General features: G+C 49.3%; 1 protein-coding gene across 1 annotated transcript in view; it reads left to right on the forward strand.

The window, feature by feature from the left end:
• Positions 1-18,370, forward strand: part of LOC116845873 (nuclear hormone receptor E75-like) — a 109,703-nt gene that overhangs the window by 59,436 nt on the left and 31,897 nt on the right. Inside the window, 1 exon segment of the mRNA XM_032819063.1 lies at positions 3,463-3,516. Coding sequence (XP_032674954.1) covers positions 3,463-3,516 — 54 coding nt within the window.

The following is an 18,370-nucleotide window of genomic DNA, read 5'->3' on the forward strand; positions in this document are numbered from 1 at the left end:
CTCTCTCTCTCTCTCTCTCTCTCTCTCTCTCTCTCTCTCTCTCTCTCTCTCTCTCTCTCTGTCTCTCTCGCTTTTGCGCCGCGCTAATCGTACCAATTGCAACAATTGTGTAAGTTATAAATATGGTAATAACCGTTGCTTAATGTCGCCGCCTGCCAATAAAATGATACCGATCGATAGAAAAGTTGAAGGCGCGAGGCTCGCTCCAGAACTGTCATGCTTCTTTTCCAGCGTGGTTTTCTTTTTCCTTTGTTATTTTTATCATTCGTGAGCTTGCGAAATAAGCGAGGGAGAAACAGAGAGAGAGAGGAAGAAAAAGAGAGATAGAAAAAGACAAGTGTCGGCGTTTTATCGATACTGTGCGATCGCGAATAATAACAGAGGTCCGCGCGAGCACTTTCCTCGAAGGAACGAGGCGTCTCGTCGCGGTTTACAGAATTCACGCCACCATCCGTAGGACAGTCCCAGAGTGCTCCGAAGCCGACAATCGATGCTACGGCAACACATAATCGGCGACGGGGCCGAGGGTAGTGTGGAGGTTGGTGCGTCGAATCCGTGTCGCGGTTGACCGGGTTAAGAATCGTGGCGAGATCGTTGCCCCGACGACCCGATACCACCGATCCCGGAGTCCGTGGAGGTACGTCCGCGGGAGAGAATACAGCGCGGCCTCGACGAAAAGCGACCGACGAGAGGATGCTCGCTTCTCTCTCTCGCGGCCGCCCGCCGTGCGTGCGATTCGCGCGCGCGCGTTTCACTTTTGATCTCGCGGATCGTGCGATAAGCACGATTGAAAATAAACCGTGTCTCGAGAATGACGACTGCTCCCGTTTGCGCAATTGTTTTCATTTCTCGCTTGACCCTATGCTTGCGCAATAGGCGGGCGCGTCTCTCCGGCACGTTAATCGGCGACGGAGCGTAAGAATTTCGGGGACACGTAGAGAAGGGGCCGTAACGCGTTGTAACTGCGTGATATTCGCAATACGCGACCGCTTGCTTTCACTTTCCGGGAGTTACCGATTGTCATCGGCGACCACGTCGTCGGCTCACTTTCGGGAATTCGGCGAATTTCCGCGTGTCCGCGATTATTCAATTCGCCTACGTTGAGTCGTGCGAATCCACGATGTATGAAGCAGACAATTGGAAAGAGAAAGAAAGAATCACGTTCAATATAATCACGTTCACGTGGACGCGCGAACGAGCCGATGTGTCGGCAACGGTAAAAGTTTCGTAACGCGCGCCGAGCTATCCTTCTCCACTAGTACAAAGTTAATCCCATCACGCGGTAACAAGAATCTAAAGATATCGAGAGTCTGGTATGGATTTCCTACGGTAGAGAACCGTTTCACAGATAGAGAGAGAAAGAGAGAGACAAACACACACACACACACACATACAGAGAGAGAGAGAGAGAGACAGAGAAGACGCATATGTTATTACGCGCGTCTGCCTGTATGGAGGCATGCGTCAGTGATCTCTCAAGGCCTTCGCACATTAGCCGTTCGGTAGCGTTCGCACCGTCCCACTTTCGTTCGCGCCCGGTCAACGACCCTGTGGGTAGAGGTAGGTGTAGTAGGTGCTCCAAGGTGGTGCACCAAGACGCGCGCACTCGCGTTCGCGGTTCTATTCTCTGCATGCTACAGATCGTTTCAACGGATACTCGCGCCAATGACGGAGTTTTATTCTCAAAACTGCGCAAGATTCGTTCAAAACCGTTTGCGCCACTCGATTCTACACCATCGCGAAGACAATAATCTATCCCGTTTCTTGGTCTACTTCGTAGGTCTAAAAAAAAAACAGGGGGAAGGTCTTTGACGAGAGTTCCTATAAATGCACAATCTAATTCGAATTAAATTCTATCAGTGCAAAATACATGTCGCTTGAAATCTATTTTCTTTTTATTGCCCTTCGGGCTTCGCGTCTATCAATACATATTTTTCGTACGGATGATTGTTTATTTTTGTATTTTTGTATTAACCTCGGACATGTGTGTATGTATGCGTGCGTGTGTGTATGTATGTGTGAATACACGCAAGGTGGATATTAAACCGAACAGGTGGAGACTTTGAGACTAATTACTTGCATTAAGAAAGAAATAAAATGAAAAAGATTTTGAAACATCCTGTGCAAGGCCGTGTAAATCCAGACGCGCTGCGCACACGTATGCGAAGACTCGATTGCACGTGCAAATGCGAAACAGTTTGCGCGTAATCCGAGCGGAGGCGCCACTGCCTTTCGCGAATCTCCGCCGAGAAGTCGGTACGATAGGAAATTCACGTCTCGCGGGTCGGTATCAATACGATAAAGCCGCCGTGATAACGTTACGACCTCTCCCGAAAGAATCTCATCGATCCCGACGAGATTTCGCGGCAAGAGACGATTTCGGCCAACTGAGCGCGAGTAGAATACTTCTCTACCTGAGTTTGGGCGACGGTCAATGTGGTTCAGGGAAAAGATGGAATTCCTTTGAAACAGCTTACAGTTAGGTCTGCTTTTCAATGTTGGACTATGTCGTTTTTTTTGAACGAAACTTATATATTGGTTGGGTTTTGTAACTATGAGTTTACGAGTTTACAACAACATACGAAAATCGAGATAAATTTCTTGTCACGTTTTCCTCTGAAGGACTGATTGTTCCAACCTCTTGGTAAACTATCTAACAATTAAATCATATGTCTGTTTTTCGCTTTTTCTTCAAATTAGACAAAGACAAACGTATGATTTAAACCTGTTAAGTAGCTTACTAAGAGATTGGAACAATGGGCCTTAAATTTTTGGCCTTTTTTGTCTTTTTCTTTCGAGGGGAGTGAATGTTGGATACATAGACAAGTCAGATCTTGTAGCAGTGATACGAAAATCGAGGTGAAACAATGAGTCTCGGCAGGTGCAGGGAAAGGTTGGTGAATATGACAGGATAATTAGAACACCTACTCGCGCGATCATTGACGTCAAGCTTAACCCTTACGCAATGCCTATAGACAAATGCATTTCTGCATACGATATCTATTTTTAGTTGATCAGTGTCGCGTGTCCTACTTGCGAGAATGTATGACCGTACGAGTTTACGATAACGGCCGCGGGAGGTGCAAAGTATCACCTGCAAATGTAGCCGCTGTATCCGGCAGACTTTGCGAAATTCGATTCGATTTTTCAACCATGCGACTTCAGATGATCACTTCCGTCGCGAACACTTCATACACAAAGAGAACGATTTGGTTGAATCAAATAAACACTCCTTTGGAATGATCCAAACGAATTTTTCGATTGATCGGACAAAATTTTGTTTGACGCAACAAAAATATTTATTTGCGGCTTAGTTCCAAAAAAATATTTTTGTTGTATCAACCAAAAAATTTGTTTGAACTATTCCAAAGAAATATTTATTTGATTAAAAAAATCGTTCTCTGTGTACGATTATGTCGACTATAATAAACTAATGTTAGATTTTCGTCTTTTCTGTTGCAGGTAAGTCCGATATGCCGGTCGAACAACTTGCGATGGTGGTCGAATCACCAACTAGTAAGTAATCTCTCATTAGTCGCAAAATAACGTTGAAATGCACAAGGCTGACTGTGATGACGACGCTATATGTACGTCGCACTCGAATGTATATAAAATATACTTAACAATATTTAGAGAAAGAATTGCGAAAATCGCGGGGATTTCCGTCGGACTGAAGATTTTAGACGCGTAAACTTTAATTTGTTCTTTTAGTCAAAGCTTACAAATTTTTTGCGTGCCAGCAAACACGTGTTCATGATCTCAAGCGATTGTATCGATCAACATCGCTTGAGCGCTTCGTGTTGCATTGTTTTATTAGTAGCGATTTATTGTTAATTATAACTTCCACTTTTCGTTTTGTCTCAGTTCTATTTTTGCGCTCCGCCGTTACTATTTCTCAATGGTTTCCGTCGTGCATAAACTTGAAACATTGCCCAGTTGAAATTTATAAGTTTCACGTTAACCCTATAAATTCCGTTCAATTGTGAAAAGAAAAGATCACTGGAAAATTTCAAGATATAGCAGGTTATTGTGCAGTCCTTCGATGTTACAAATGGTTACACCGAATGCTATTTCCTTTCCGTATTGAGGTAAAACGCTTTCCGTACTATGGTTTATTTGCAAAACCGTCTTCACAAGTTACCTTATATTGTCTTTATGTAACAGTGTAAAACTGATTCAATTTGTTTGTATGGGTAAAATGAAAAGTTACCGCCGTCACACACACGTCGGTTTCTCGGAAGAAATCGCTACGCCGCACATGTATGACGCTGGTAACTGTGACACATTAGAAAAAGATCGATGTAATCGTCTCGATATTCTATTTGTAGTAAATTTTTTTATTTTTGATTTCAATGAATAAATTGAGGCAAATGAATTAATGAAATCGATTTATTATGTATAACTTGCATAACTGCAGATAAAGTACGTGCGATAAGCAACATTTAAATAATTAGTATGGGTAATCGATAAATTAATGCGTCAAGAAGACGACAAGTTTTCCTTTTTCACAATCTGCTCATTACTTTTTATTAGCGTCGTAAATCTCAATAGAATTGGAAATTCCAAAAGAGGAAAGGAGTGGCAGCATTGTCAGAGACATCGACCAGTACTGGCGAGACTTTCAGAGTCAAGTATAATTGCATCATACTCGTTTTTTGTGTAGAAGAATACGAATCGATCATTCGTTAAACGAAAGCGGCACTTTTATACGTGGCCGTTCGTTTTGTTCATTTTGATAATTCTCGCTGTTTGTAATGTTTTGGAGGCATTGTTATGATTTCACGCCGCCGTTGAATGTATGCCACTGATCGACAATATCGGCGCGAGGTAAACACGCTGTTTTTGCCAATTGCTCTGATATTGTCTCACGCCGCGCACCTATTTGTCCGTGACCGCGTCATTCTGTCTTGAGCCGACGAACATATCTCGTCGTGTATCGATTCGCGCGTTAGTCATCATCCCCACCAGGGATGATCGAAATATTTTGTCGGTTCTGGAAATATTTCATCGGGCTCTCGTCGACATCGCGTTCCTCAACACGTGTTTCTCTGATCGAGTCGTACCTACGCGAGTGTCAGTGTTAGTGTTAGCGCAAAGCGCCACGAAGAGTAGCCAAGAGTCTAGATATTGAATCGTGAAGCCAGGATGCCGGGCCAACGACACATCGTATATTTCGAGGTGTGTTAAATCTTTTATTATACAGGATGTTTCCGATTTTAGCGAACGTGTCTGACACGAACTTGGCGAGAATAAACGGATATATACTGAGTCGAAATGAGGAATCTGATGAGTCTTGCAAGTGCTGATCAATACCTCTAAAAACGCTCTCTCTAATTTCTATTAATGCGCAACATTATTAGACAAACAATAATTATGTTTGCCTTTACAACTCGAGCCTCCAATTTCTATCGCTGATAAAACAATTTCTATCGCAGCGTTGAACATTTCCAACGCTGATAAAGGAAAAAATGAAAAAAATAAAATGTTTATCCCATCAATGTCTCACATTACAACTATTAAGTTATAATTATCAAGCCCGTATTAATTATTTAATATTTGCTTATGTCACATAATTTTATATGCAATTCAGTATATTACATAATATACAGTATATTACATAATTTGTTTATCGAGATTAAGAATAAGGATAGAATTTTAAAATAATCGAGTGTTTAATAATTGTGAAATAAGTGCTTTTTAAGAACACAATTTTCCATAGAAGAAGCGACCATAAGTAACTGTAGTATTAAGATGTGACAATAGCCTGTATGAATAACGTGAGGTTATCTGTCGGTTCAAATCCGATGGAATTTGTAGATTCATGTCTACATTCTTCTAAATAAAATTTCGTGTGACTTCAGGACTTGACTTGGAAAAGCTATAATTCGCAAAAGAAAAAGGAAAACAAAATCGGAAGCATTCCATCTATGTTTATATTTTCATTATCAATCCGCGTCACGATACGCGTGACGCAATAAGAAGTATCGGAACGTAAACAGTGGTGAGGCCGAATTCTCGCCCGGATCCGGGTCACTCTCGTTTATTTGATCATGCAATTCGGAATTTTGCGACTTGAGCGTAGACCACGCCGGGTAGGTTTCCCCCAAATAGCGTGGCCGCACTGGCGCTTGCGCAAAATGTTGCCATCCCGCGTTTCACCCCGCCGTATCATTCATGGTCATATCAAGCCCCGAGTACGCATTACCTTTCCCGTCGTCGCGGACAGTGGTGCTTTAACGCGTTGTCATTAGCACGAGCATGACAACGGTCGTGGTGCGCGATGACACGAACGAGAACGCGGTCATCATCCGCGGCTCGATCATCGACTACAGCACCGCCCTGGATCCGATCAGCGGGACGCAGATAGTCGACAAACGTCAGCAACGTATCAAAGGTTCGTTCTTTGTTCGTCAGAGTAGACAAAAACGCGCTAGATTGGCGATACTGTCCCGCGATTGTGTGAACTCGGACAAGAATAACTTGGAAAAGATGCGCGAAGATGCGTGAGAAAAATCGTATATCTCATTTGCGACGGGTGTGAGAAGAAGAAGGGAAAGCGCTCGAACGTCTCATCTCGACGACTCCCTCGGGATTTCGTGACATTTTCTATTTTCGCAACGACTAGGGCTGTCTCGCGAACAGCCTTGCAATTTGCCGGTTCCTTATTTCGAGGAGGTCATCCCTTTGGAAGGATGTGTTGCTCGTCACCGTCGTTCCGCGCAGGATCGGCCGCGGGTAGTGATGTAGAACTGGACCAGTCTAATGACGCTTGTTGTATGTGCCGTAATGACACCGTAAATACGGTGCTTCTCTCTGTCGCGGAAAAGAAGCGAGCTCTCGCATGGTAAATCTCCGTCGCGATGAGCCATTCGGTCACCAAAGCGTCAAAGCTCAGACGGGATCGGGACGTTTATTTGCGAGATAATCAAGCTGGTCAGTCACCCTCCATGCACGCTTGAATTATTATTGATATCGATTAATGCGGTTAAGTGGCGCGCGTCGATGTGATGTGTCTAAAGTGTCGTTCGAGGAGGAGATATTTTTTCAATTGCTGAAATCTCGCATTAATCATCCTTGTTATATCTCTATCGTAGACTCGCTCGTGACGAATGTGGCCGTGACTGCGTAGGTGATTGCGCTGAATTCTCGCAATTCGAAACACCGGTATCATGACTTCCAATGCAACGTGCAAATGCGGGATCGTCTTTCCTACGCAACCGGGGACGCATATTTGGGGGCTAACGCAACTCGCGCGCGCCTTTCTCCGGGAAAAGCTTTGACACTGAGTCGTATCGATTTTACCTCGAGCGGGGCTGCTCACGTGCTCGTTGACATTGACATTGTCCGCGGACTGCACGAACGCGGGCCTGCCATCTGTCGTCCGCGAACTTACATGCACCTGACGATCGACTTGCACGGTGTACCGCGCGATGGCAGTTGCATCGTTCAAGATATCGTCCCTTTAACTCAGCGCGGGAAGAGCCCACGTGCGTTCTCTGCCGGGCATTTAAAAAAAAATATCCAAAAGATCCCGTGGATTTAAAGTCCCTCCCTCCTCTCCGACAATGTCTGGCGATCGATATCCGGTCAGTTTACGAGCTGATCACTCACGGCGACGCGCGAATCGCCCCGGCAGACCGTGCTGCATCCTTCTCGTCGAACCTTTTCGTTCCAAGGATGCTGCTCCTTCTTAATCGGCCGTTCAGCGACGCTGCTAAGCCGCGCGCGTCATTAATCACATTTTTGTCTCGGAGCGGGACTACCGCGACAGATACGATTCGGACAGCAAGAAGTATCTAATCCGAACGGAAGGATTCAGCGCGCGCGGCGACGGCCCTGAATACGTCAGCGGAGAAAAGGAACGTCGGGTAATAATAGATACGAGTGCGTAGTACCAGCACCGTTGTGCGGCTTTCGCAATTACTCGCCTCATGGTCGTTGTTTTACGACTACCATGCCGAGTCGGGACGCGCGCGCGAATGCGAGGTCTACGTCCGCGGTCGACGATACCCCCTTTCCGAGCATATCGTCTATTCCACATTTATACGAGGCGATTAGCTCATCGGCCCCGTGCTTCATCGGAGAGAAAGATAGAGTCGTATACGGAGCGTGCACGGGAGGAGAGTGATCTCGTTAGCGTTTTATCGAGATCAACGAATGCATCTCTGGGCGCGCTTAAACCCCTGTGGTCCTTTTTGTCGAGCGTCTTAGAGATATAAAAAGCCAACGCGATCCTCCATGGGCGACGGTAAGCCGAGGTGAGAGTGCTTTCACCTTTCTCTCCGACGTTGTCTCTCTTCTCGGCCGTGCGACTCGCCCCGCTCGCTCCTCTTTCTCTCTCTCTCTCTCTCTCTCTCTCTTTCTCTCTCCCCTTGACAGCTTTTACTCTCGATCGCTCGCTACCAGCCTCTGCCACTCGGAGAAAGCTGCAGCTCTGACCTCGCGCTCGCGGCGACATTTCTTCTTTCTCGTCTTCGATCTCTCCTGCCGTTGCTCCTTCTCTTCCTCCTCGCTCCCCTCTTCATCCAACAGCCTCTCTCGCACTTGCTTCTCATCTCTCGACCCACCTTTGGAGTTGCGTCACGTCTCGCCGTCTCGTGTACCTCTACGCGGGCCTCTAGCCACGTACGTGCGACACCTTTTCCATCCGCTTACATAAACGCGGGACCGATTCTTACCTAAACGCGTGTCCAGTCGAATGACTACCCGCCGCATTCGCAAACAATTAGCCGGACTGCCTTGTGCACGTACATATGTCAGTCAGTCAGTCAGTCAGTCAGTCAGTCAGTTGGTCGGTCGGTCGGTCATTCAGTCAGATTTCATCATTCGGCATCTCCCCCGATATCGCGGTTTGCGCAATCGATTAAGTCGAACCGATTTTCACCTGGAATCGCGCGTCGACAATCTCTCCATCATGTCTAAGAGTACATTGGTCGCGAGTACGCGAGCCGCGTCAAAGGCGCCCAAGGTCCACTTGCCACCTCCCAAGCTCATCAGGGCGACAGAGTGTGATCGATGGACGTGATATCGAAAATCCGCAGAGCACCGAGCGAAATTTCATCACGACGATTCGCGACAAAGTCGGTCGTTTTTACACAGTCGAGCATGTCCAGCGCGGTATTGAGCAACAGCAAACGGGCTTCGGCCGTCCTGGATGTCGGCCGGTAACCCCGACCGAATCAAGGCCGCCGTATACACCGATGCCGTCGGCTCTTACTTTCACGCGTTAGAGACGGCGCTTGTTCTACTCGCGTGTCGATGACGACGTAACGCGCCGCGCGAATTGAGACCCAAATAGTCCATAGAGCTCCAGCAACTTTGGAGACCTCGCGCTCGCTCCCTCTCCCTATCACGTCGTCTTTGCGGACTTATCCCGCCTCTTTGGCCACACATCCGATCAAAAGTGTGAAAGCACTCTTTTTGCGTACGTGGAATCCCCCTACCTCCCCCTCCCCCGTTGTCTCAGTCTGTCTTTCTCTCGGCTATTACGCACCTAGCACAAATAACTTGGCATGGCTTACGTCACTGGCGGCGGCGGCGGCGGCGACTATGAGCGTCGAAGTACTCCTCCGGCGTTCTGCTAACTCCGCCGCAAACAGTGGTCTACGCTATACTCGTGTCAAGCAATAGACGCAACCAGGCCATGTCTACGACCTGATGGCCTTGCTTTACGCGCTGGACCGCGTCGCCTTGCGAAACCGGCCTGCTTGATTATTTTCGTTCCTCTCCTCGCGTCCATCCCGCTCGCCTTACACGACACTTACTCGCGCGCGTCGGCAGGACTAATAGAATGTGCGATTCTCGAAGGTGCCGTCGCGAAAATATCCAGCCACATTTCTCAAACGAGGACAAGGGGACCGCGTGGAAAATGTCGGTCGGGTATGTTTCCGCGGCTATCTGTCTCATATAGCCAGCGGCTCGACTTTTACGTCCGTCCAAATTCTTCTCCACTCCGTCGCGGACCCTTGTAACTCGCACTGCCCATCTTTCGCGTGTGGAAAGTTTCCGGCGAGGCTGGCGAGATCGCGAACGAGTGCGGTAATATCTCTCCTGATGCCTTTCGATCTGCCGCGATATATTTCAACCGTCGAGCTAGAAAGTTTTCGGAGATAGCGAAAATCGAAAGTAGTTTACGCGCGGCGACCCGTCACGGCGGCTCGCCGAGGAGGAGGCCGCTCTCGCGCCGCTTTTCCCCGGGATTCGATTACGATTAATATGCGCGAGCGACGTGTCCGATCGGTGGCTGCAGCGCGAGGCTTGCGCAATGCTCGAGAGTGCGGCGACAGCGTCCTCAATAAATTTTCAGTTCAGCAATGCCGAGCTGGTCGTTGCCCCCGACCCATTTGCGCGCCGCCTCGCCGCCACCGAGTCCCCCCTACCGTTCGTTCCTCTTCTTTCCTTCCTCGTCGTCGATCTCGCGCGCGGAAGCGTCTTGTACGTGCATACCTACCTACCTACCTACCTATCCACCTACCCACCTGCCTGCCTTGAAAAATAGGTGAAGTGAAGGAACTCGCGCGCGCAATCGAATTCCTGGTGTTGGCGTGAACAAGAAGTGGAGACGTCGCGAAAAAGGGAGACAGAGACAGAGAGGGGAAAAGAGAGGGAAAGAGAGAAAGGAAGGAAGGGAGAGAGGGAGGGAGAGAGAGAGAGAGAGAGAGAGATCGGCAGCTAATTGAGCATTCGCGGTGCGAAATCACACGATTCCGGATTCATCAAAAGGGGAATTTGTCGATCAAACAGACGGTGATGGTTCACAGCGGGATTGTACCGTGTATGTGATTACGCGTATGATAAGAATAATAACTTCCACACACATACACGCGCGCGCGAAGCAATAAAACGTCGTCGAGTTTCTCAGACAACACGCAGAGACTTCTCGCATACACACACACACACACACACATGTACATAGACAAGTTCCTTGACCAACGCGCGAGATTATATCGATTACACGTAATGACGACAGAAGTCATTAACGCTGCGCGCCCGCTTCGTTCGTTCTTCCTTCTTTCTGGTCAGGTTCGTTCGCCTCTCTTCGGCTAACCCGAGCGGCAGTGAGCGCGCACACTCTGTTAGAACGGCCGATCCGTGAAGAAAATACATTATTATTTCGCTGTGCTAATGACATCGCGAACCGCAGCCTCGCTTCCGTAATCTCGTCTAAGGATTCACCGTTAAACCGATGCACGACAAAAAGCAATATCGCGCCAGAGAGGAGTATCACACCGCAGCGAGAAGCCCGGCGCGCCACTTTGACGGGGAATTCATTCGCCTCGAATGGCCCTCCCCCCGGCCGGATAATGCCGCTGCTCGATAATAATCCGTGCGTAATTGCGGCGCAAATCCAACACGATCGCGGCGCTTTTCGGCGCGATTCCGCGACGGTGTCGCTCGCGCGACCTGGGTTAACCGGATTTTTTTTAAGCGTCCGCGCAACACTCGCTGCAGATAAAAAGGTAAAGACGTAAAAGTCGAAGTAGCACTCGCGTCGCCGGCCGCGCATCGAGAGTCGTTTTACAACAGCTGTCGTTTTCCGTGCGGAAAAGGCGCGAAACGCTCGCGATGTTATTATGTCACCTTGGCGAACAGCAGAGGTGGAAAAGGGTATCGGGTGTCCAGCGATAAAGCACGCACGGCAGCGAACGCGCGCGAATGCGTGATATTCGTACGTGCGTCTCGCACACACACGTAAGTACATTGACACGCAATATTCGCGGAGGGCAGGGACGAGAGGAGCCATAGGTCACTCACCGTGTGCCGTGCAGCGTCGCGCCTCGTCCTCTTCTTCACACACACCGCGTCGAGTTCTCTCACGTGGAGGCTAAGCCACGTCAACATCCGCCGTCGCCGCCGCGTATCCTTGACGCGTGCACCTCCTCCTCGCGGCGTGCCAGGATTCCACGTATAACGGAATCGTGGATTCGTTTAGCGTGTGAGCACACGTGCCAAGATCTACGCGCGAAGTTCGGCGCGTTCGATCGCCCGCGGTGGCGGGTGTTGCCCGGAGAAATTCACTTCTCGCTCGCCGCGGACATCGTTATAGCGGATACCCCGTGATCAATTTTAAACGGCTTCTCGAATTCTCTAAACCTTGAGCTCGACGGGGACGCACGTAGGACGTCGCGGCGAATAGCGGAACTTTAAACTACCATCTCTGTCGTATAAGAGTTAGCGCGTTTTAATTAAAATCTTTTTTAAATTCAGAGAAAAAATATTCTAGAAAGTGGGAAATACTTATTCGACGAGTACTCTAGTAGCATACTAACATACATATTTTGGAAAAAACTTTTTTGCACAAATGAGAAAATATATATTTTTCGTTGCTTTTATTGGGAACAATTGTTTATTTTATTCAAACAAAATAATTTAGGATTCAAACAAATATTTGTACCCACCGAATATTTTTCATTTTGCAGACTTTTTCTCTCACACATATATTTGTTGAACTCACACACTATATATATTTTGTTAAATTTATTGTTCGTTTTGTCTCTTTTTTGTTTCGTTTTTTTAAGCTGCAAAAATAATTACCGTATTGTCACATTCAATGACGGATGAGACTGACGACATACTGATTTAGATAAGAAAAGGAAAAGATGAGTTTACCTAACTGAATCATCTGAAACCCCGACTGATACGTAGCTGCTGTTGGTCACGTTCATGCTTTATCTGCGTAATCGTAACACAGTTTACGAAGATAATTGATTGAGCCATTAGGTCGGTGAATTTCCGTATCCCAATTCCAACCGAGAACGCATCTCCTCCCGCTCTTCCTCCTCTTTCTCCATCGCCACGTGAACGCGTTAACGATCGAAGCTGAACGTTCTAACGTCACCTTCTAATCAGAGCACGATGACGCGGTTGAAAACGTCCGAAAGCAAGCCTCGTAAACACCGAACACTTTCGGTTACAGTTAAGGCCCGCGGCGTGATTCGTCCAGCCCCACCGACCCACCTTCCTCGGCTTCGTGACGTTAGATCCACGCGTTAGACTCACGTGGCGAATACCTGGTCTAATCTGACTCGCATAATTTGCCTATAAATATCGATAACCGCGGTCGCTCTCGCTATTCTCAACTGTTCTCATCATCACGTTACGCCATGGTCGAATCTACTCGTTTTAGATATCGGGAAGCAATCTTCGGACTTTGTCCTGTCGTTTTCGGTTTGTTCTATTTACCAAATCAATCAAATCAAACACACTTACATCTATAATTCTGGAGAAGGTCTTTAATGACACAATATTACGATTACTCATCGTCATTTAACGTTAAGACGACGCGTTAGAACGCGTTAGAACGCCTCTTTGAACGAATGAAAACGGGAGCGCGTTTCTAGTTGAAACAATGGCAAACGGCGCGTGCGGAGGGAACTTTCGCGGAGCGGATCGTGGCCATTGGCATTTCGTCACTGGTCAACCAGGTTGAATAACCGGCGTTACGTCACCGCGGCACGCGTTCGCAGACGCCAAGGAGGAAAGGAAAGGGGGGCAAGAGTGCCAACAAGAAGCAGCGACGACGGAGTAAAGAAGGTGGCAAGGGACAAACGTAAAAGGCACGGTGGGGGCTATGGAGGTCGATCACCTACGTACCGGGAGTCAGTGACACCTCCTCGTGATGAGGACGCTCTTTTTTTCCCTCCACCGCGGCGCGCTTTTGCGCGAGCAAACTCGCCGAATATCCCCCGACCCGATATATCTCCTCCACGTGGAGGCCGTTGGCGCGAATCGACCACCAGCGCGACGGGCCGAGACGATTTCGCCGAGTCACGTGGCGACGCGAATTCGAAGTGTGAGAACCCACGTTTGTGCCGGTAGCAGACTTTGATCCTGACTCTGATTGGAGTTTGGGCGCTTTTGTGCTTGGCGAGATAACCCTGAAAGATATCATTCGGACACACTGCTCCTTGGGGATATCTTGTCGTCGGCTCGCTCGATGATAAAATCGCGAGAGCTTCTCTCCTTCATAGACAAAAAGAGAGAGGATCCAGAGAGAGAGAGAGAGAGAAGAGAGGGGAGGAGGAGTGACGTCTTGGCGAGACAACTATCGCACGATTCCGGGACGGAGAGGAAAAATTTCCAGCGTGTATTCATCGACCTTGTTCGGTCAATGGCTCCGACGACGCGCACCGGGTTTACCGACTCTTTCGACATATTACACCGTCGAGCAGAATCTACCTTACGGTGTAGTGTGTCAAGCGCGTGTGCGGGGTCAAGGGCCTCGGCCGCTTGTTGTCGAATCGTATCGAACCGTGCCGGATGTTGAAACGTCAAAATTATGCTCGGCCGGACTCTCGGCGGCCGATGACGCTATTCCGTTCGCATAATTGGACGACGATTCTTATCGTCGGTCGTTCGAATATCCCACATAAGTAACGCCGGCACCTATATCGGACGACCGGTCGAAAATGGCGTTTTGAGGTCGAGATGTTCTTTCGCTGCTCGGATCAATTCTTTTCCTCGTGCCTCGTCGTAGGAACAATCGCCGGCGCGCAGCCTCCGCAGACTCGCTTTCATCCTGCGAGCGAGGATCTCGCTGGCAGGTGCCCTTTTGCCGGCGACTCGTCGGCCCGGCCACGAGCAAGCCACGTGGGTGGCGGTATCGGTGAGATCGAATGCTAATCGTGCTCGAGCGCTGAATCGATGGAAGCGGGTCAATCCGAATCGGGATCACGAGTCAACGAGCGAACCGAGGAACCGAGTAGTCCCATGGGCGAGGCCCACATCGATAGCTAATTGCCGGCGAACTCGAGTACCTCGAAATCGTGACGAAACGTTAACGAGCTTCGCCCGGTCCCGCCACGACTCCACTCGGGAGAAGCACGACTCGATGAAAGAGAGAGAGAGAAAGAGAGACCGGCAACGTCATTTTCTTTCGTTTGCTCGCTCGTAGTGCGTCGTCCAATATCGCGAACTTTCTCCTGAAACTGCGCGAATCGCCGAGCGAAATTGAAGGAAAACACGACGGGCGCGCGTATTCTTTCTTGGAAAAGAGATACGCTGCTCCAGGCGACGGCGCTCGTGAGAGAAATGAGAAAATGGGCTGTCGAAGTGTGCGCGCCATCACCCGTTAGCGATCTAAAAATAGGTCGACGAGTCGCGGCTAACTTCCTCGTTCATTGTCGCGAATTCGGTTCGCCTAACTGTAGATTCGCCGATGCACTAGCCGTGCACATGCCACGACCGCATGGAGAAAGAGAGAGAGAGAAAGAGAGAGAGGTCGTTGCATCGTTAGGAGCAACCGCAACGGCGCCGCGTACGCGGGCGCGCAGCTCCGCGCTGCATCCACGGCTCTTTCCATTTGTTCGCGCGAATATTCGCCGGGAAATTTTCCGGATGACTCACGTTTTCCATTCGTCTCTCATCCGTTGCTTCAGTGACGATAAGAAGAAGAAGAAGAATAAAGATTCTCGCGCGCACGGTCGTCAAAGTGTCAGCAAAGTCTCACAGACTACCTTTTAGCTTTTTGCGCGCGACGAGAGACCGAGAGCGCGTCGTGGACGGAAAGGAAAGGAGAAGAGAGGAGAACGCGCGCACGGTGAGAGAAGGTGGGCCCCGTGGGGCCTGTTGGCGCAAAATCAGTCGGAACAACGTGGTTACGTAACGAGCGAAGTAGGCAAGCGCGAATTTGGTTATTCGGTCAGCGGCGCGCGTCGCGGGCCAACGAGCGCACGGAGGAGGCCACAGTTTTGCAAGGCGCCACCGCGTGCCCTCTCGTGTCGACATAGATAACTCGTTGCAATTTTGTGGCTATTTTCAGAACGTGTTGCAACAATGAGACCTATTACGCGCGTCGTGTCGTTGTCTCGTTGCACTTAAACGAATCTCTCTCTCTCTATCTCTCTCTATCTCTCTACTGTACTCTCTAATTCTCTTGAATACCTGCCGTCGCGTATCGATATCTCAGCCACCGTTGCGTAAATCGTGATCGCGGTTCCTCGAGAGTGCATCGACACCGTCGCGGTCGGTTTTCTAACACATTCCGCCTGAGTACTCTTCATTCCTCGCGCGGACAACGCGCGGCGTTTCGCACGATGCGCCGACACGGTGCATCGAGTTCAGCGAACCCGACCTGACCCTCGCTATATCGATGCTAATGCGAGACCACGCCAACGCAGCATGGGGACCGACGACGCGACTGCTCGTGTGCCATCGGCCGCTCGTTACCGCAAGCGGGTCCTCCCAACAGGGTCCCGGAAGGGACGCGTATTCGCACAGAGAGCAGAGAAACCCGCGCACTCGCGTGTTCTCTCGTTAGAACGGGAATAGAACGGCCGTAAATTGGAAAAGCCACGAGCTTCGCGGCTGGTTGCGCGGTGAACTTTAATGCGCGTCCTATCGCTCGCGGGCTGCGACACGTCCGTGCGAACGGAGTTTCGTTATCTTATCGGGTATCCTCGTTTGTATCTTTCCTTCAGCAGCAAAACGAGTAATCCGGCACCCGAGGATATCTCATTTTTCCAGTCGGCTCGCGTGGCAGAGTCTCGCGCTCTCAAGACGCAACGGGACGAGACCCTTTTATCGCGAAAAGGACGAATCGCTATTCCGTTTTGCTTCCGCAAACGAAGGAAAAAAAATTACATATTGCGTCGTGAGTCGTCATGCGACGACGACGTCTATGGCGATCGGCTTTCCCAGACACACTCTCTCGTGTGTGCGCGCGCGCGCGCAAGAGAGAGAGAGAGAGAGAGACTTTCTCCAGCACGGCATCGCGCATTGTTTCATGACACTCTCGCCGGCGTGCGCGCGGCCTCTTACAAAGTGGCGTGCAATTATACAAACGCGCTGATCCGCGCTCGCGACGCGCAAAATAAACCGCGACCGGTGAGAGACGCAACACGGTGGACACGCATGGCCGGTTAATTTCCTTTCCCGATGGGCCGGTCGCAAGGACGATAAAATCAGCATCGGGGAGGGACCCACTTATAGCAGTGGGCACGACGAGGACGGAGAACGAAATTCCGCGCGCAATTACATAAGCCGGCTGGCTGGTCGGCCGGTTCGCGCGCGTCCTTTTGCTTGCCCGGTGCATAACTTTGTGTCCCTGTTCTACCCATCTAGTCCAGCCACCGCGCTCGCGTTCTCTCTCCCGCCCCCTCCCCGTCGCGCTTTATCTTCCATGGATGTGGAGCAATATGGTTGGAGGTGACTGACCGACGTCCAGTTGCGTTCACTAACCTCCCTCCCTCCCACTCCCCGCCGCCCGCGAACCCACTCCTCCTGTTTTCGCGCTCGCGCTCGTCGCCGTCGCTCTCCAGGCGCGCGAATAAGCGAGCGAGCGAGCGCACGCTCGATGCCCCGGAGTGGACTCGATTGCACCGCCGGTACTTATGAATTTAGAGCGCTCGGCAGATCTGGAGCGCAGTCGGGTTTAGCAGCGCGCACGCCGTGTCTTTGTCTCCCCCGTCCTCGCGGGGAATTCTCTCATTTTTATCACAGCTTCTCCTCTCCCTCCCCCCTCCTACCCCATGGTAGTCATCCAGGCCGCTCTCGCGCCGGCGACGTCGCCCAGGACGCCGTTTCGCGACCGGCCGTGCTCCTTCGTTGTACAATGCGTATCAAAGCGCTGTTTGATGCAGCAGTCACTCGGCTATTTTTAGCGATCGCTTATTTTAGCTTGATTTCCATTATAGAATAGAATGATCGATCTTAGCTTTTGTCTGTGCCGAGATAACTCGGTGAAGCTTTTCTCGAAGGAAACCACCGAGGGGCTCCATCATCGTTCCGCGTGCGCGTGGATGCAACGAGCAAGCCTTAGTGGTTTCAAGGAGATGGTCTTTGAGGATCGTCTGGTGTAACTTGTACAAGACGAAAGATGAGATTATTCATTGTGGAAGTAAACTAAAATAGACGGTCGCTGAAGATCGCCAAGTGGCTGCTGCATTGAACACCGCTCCCGAAGAGATGGATTGATCGGTGTGATCGCCTCGGTTGCGATTTAAATCTGTATTCAACAACAAGACGAACAATTGGCCATAGTTATGCGAGAACGATCCTATCTATATGAAGAAAGTTTCGAGAAAAGTGAAGATGAAAATTTGATGCATGATTTGAAAAATACAGACAACACTGAGCTTCTTTTGAAGGGCTAAGTTTGTCAATGAATATTTTTAAAGAGAAGAAAATTATTAAAAAGAAGAAAGAGCATGCTTGATTGCGAAAACGCAATCGTTCCAGAGATTAAGCATGCTCTTTCTTCTTTTTAATAATTTTCTTCTCTTTAAGAATATTTATTGACAAATTTAGCCCTTCAAAAGAAGCTCAGTGTTGTCTGTATTTTTCAAATCATGCATCAAATTTTCATCTTCACTTTTCTCGAAACTTTCTTCATATAGTTAGGATCGTTTTCGCATAACTATGGCCAATTGTC

Source organism: Odontomachus brunneus, unplaced genomic scaffold (genome assembly GCF_010583005.1).
Source record: "Odontomachus brunneus isolate Ranch 3 - 2012 unplaced genomic scaffold, Obru_v1 Obru_scaffold_058, whole genome shotgun sequence".
Taxonomy (NCBI): domain Eukaryota; kingdom Metazoa; phylum Arthropoda; class Insecta; order Hymenoptera; family Formicidae; genus Odontomachus; species Odontomachus brunneus.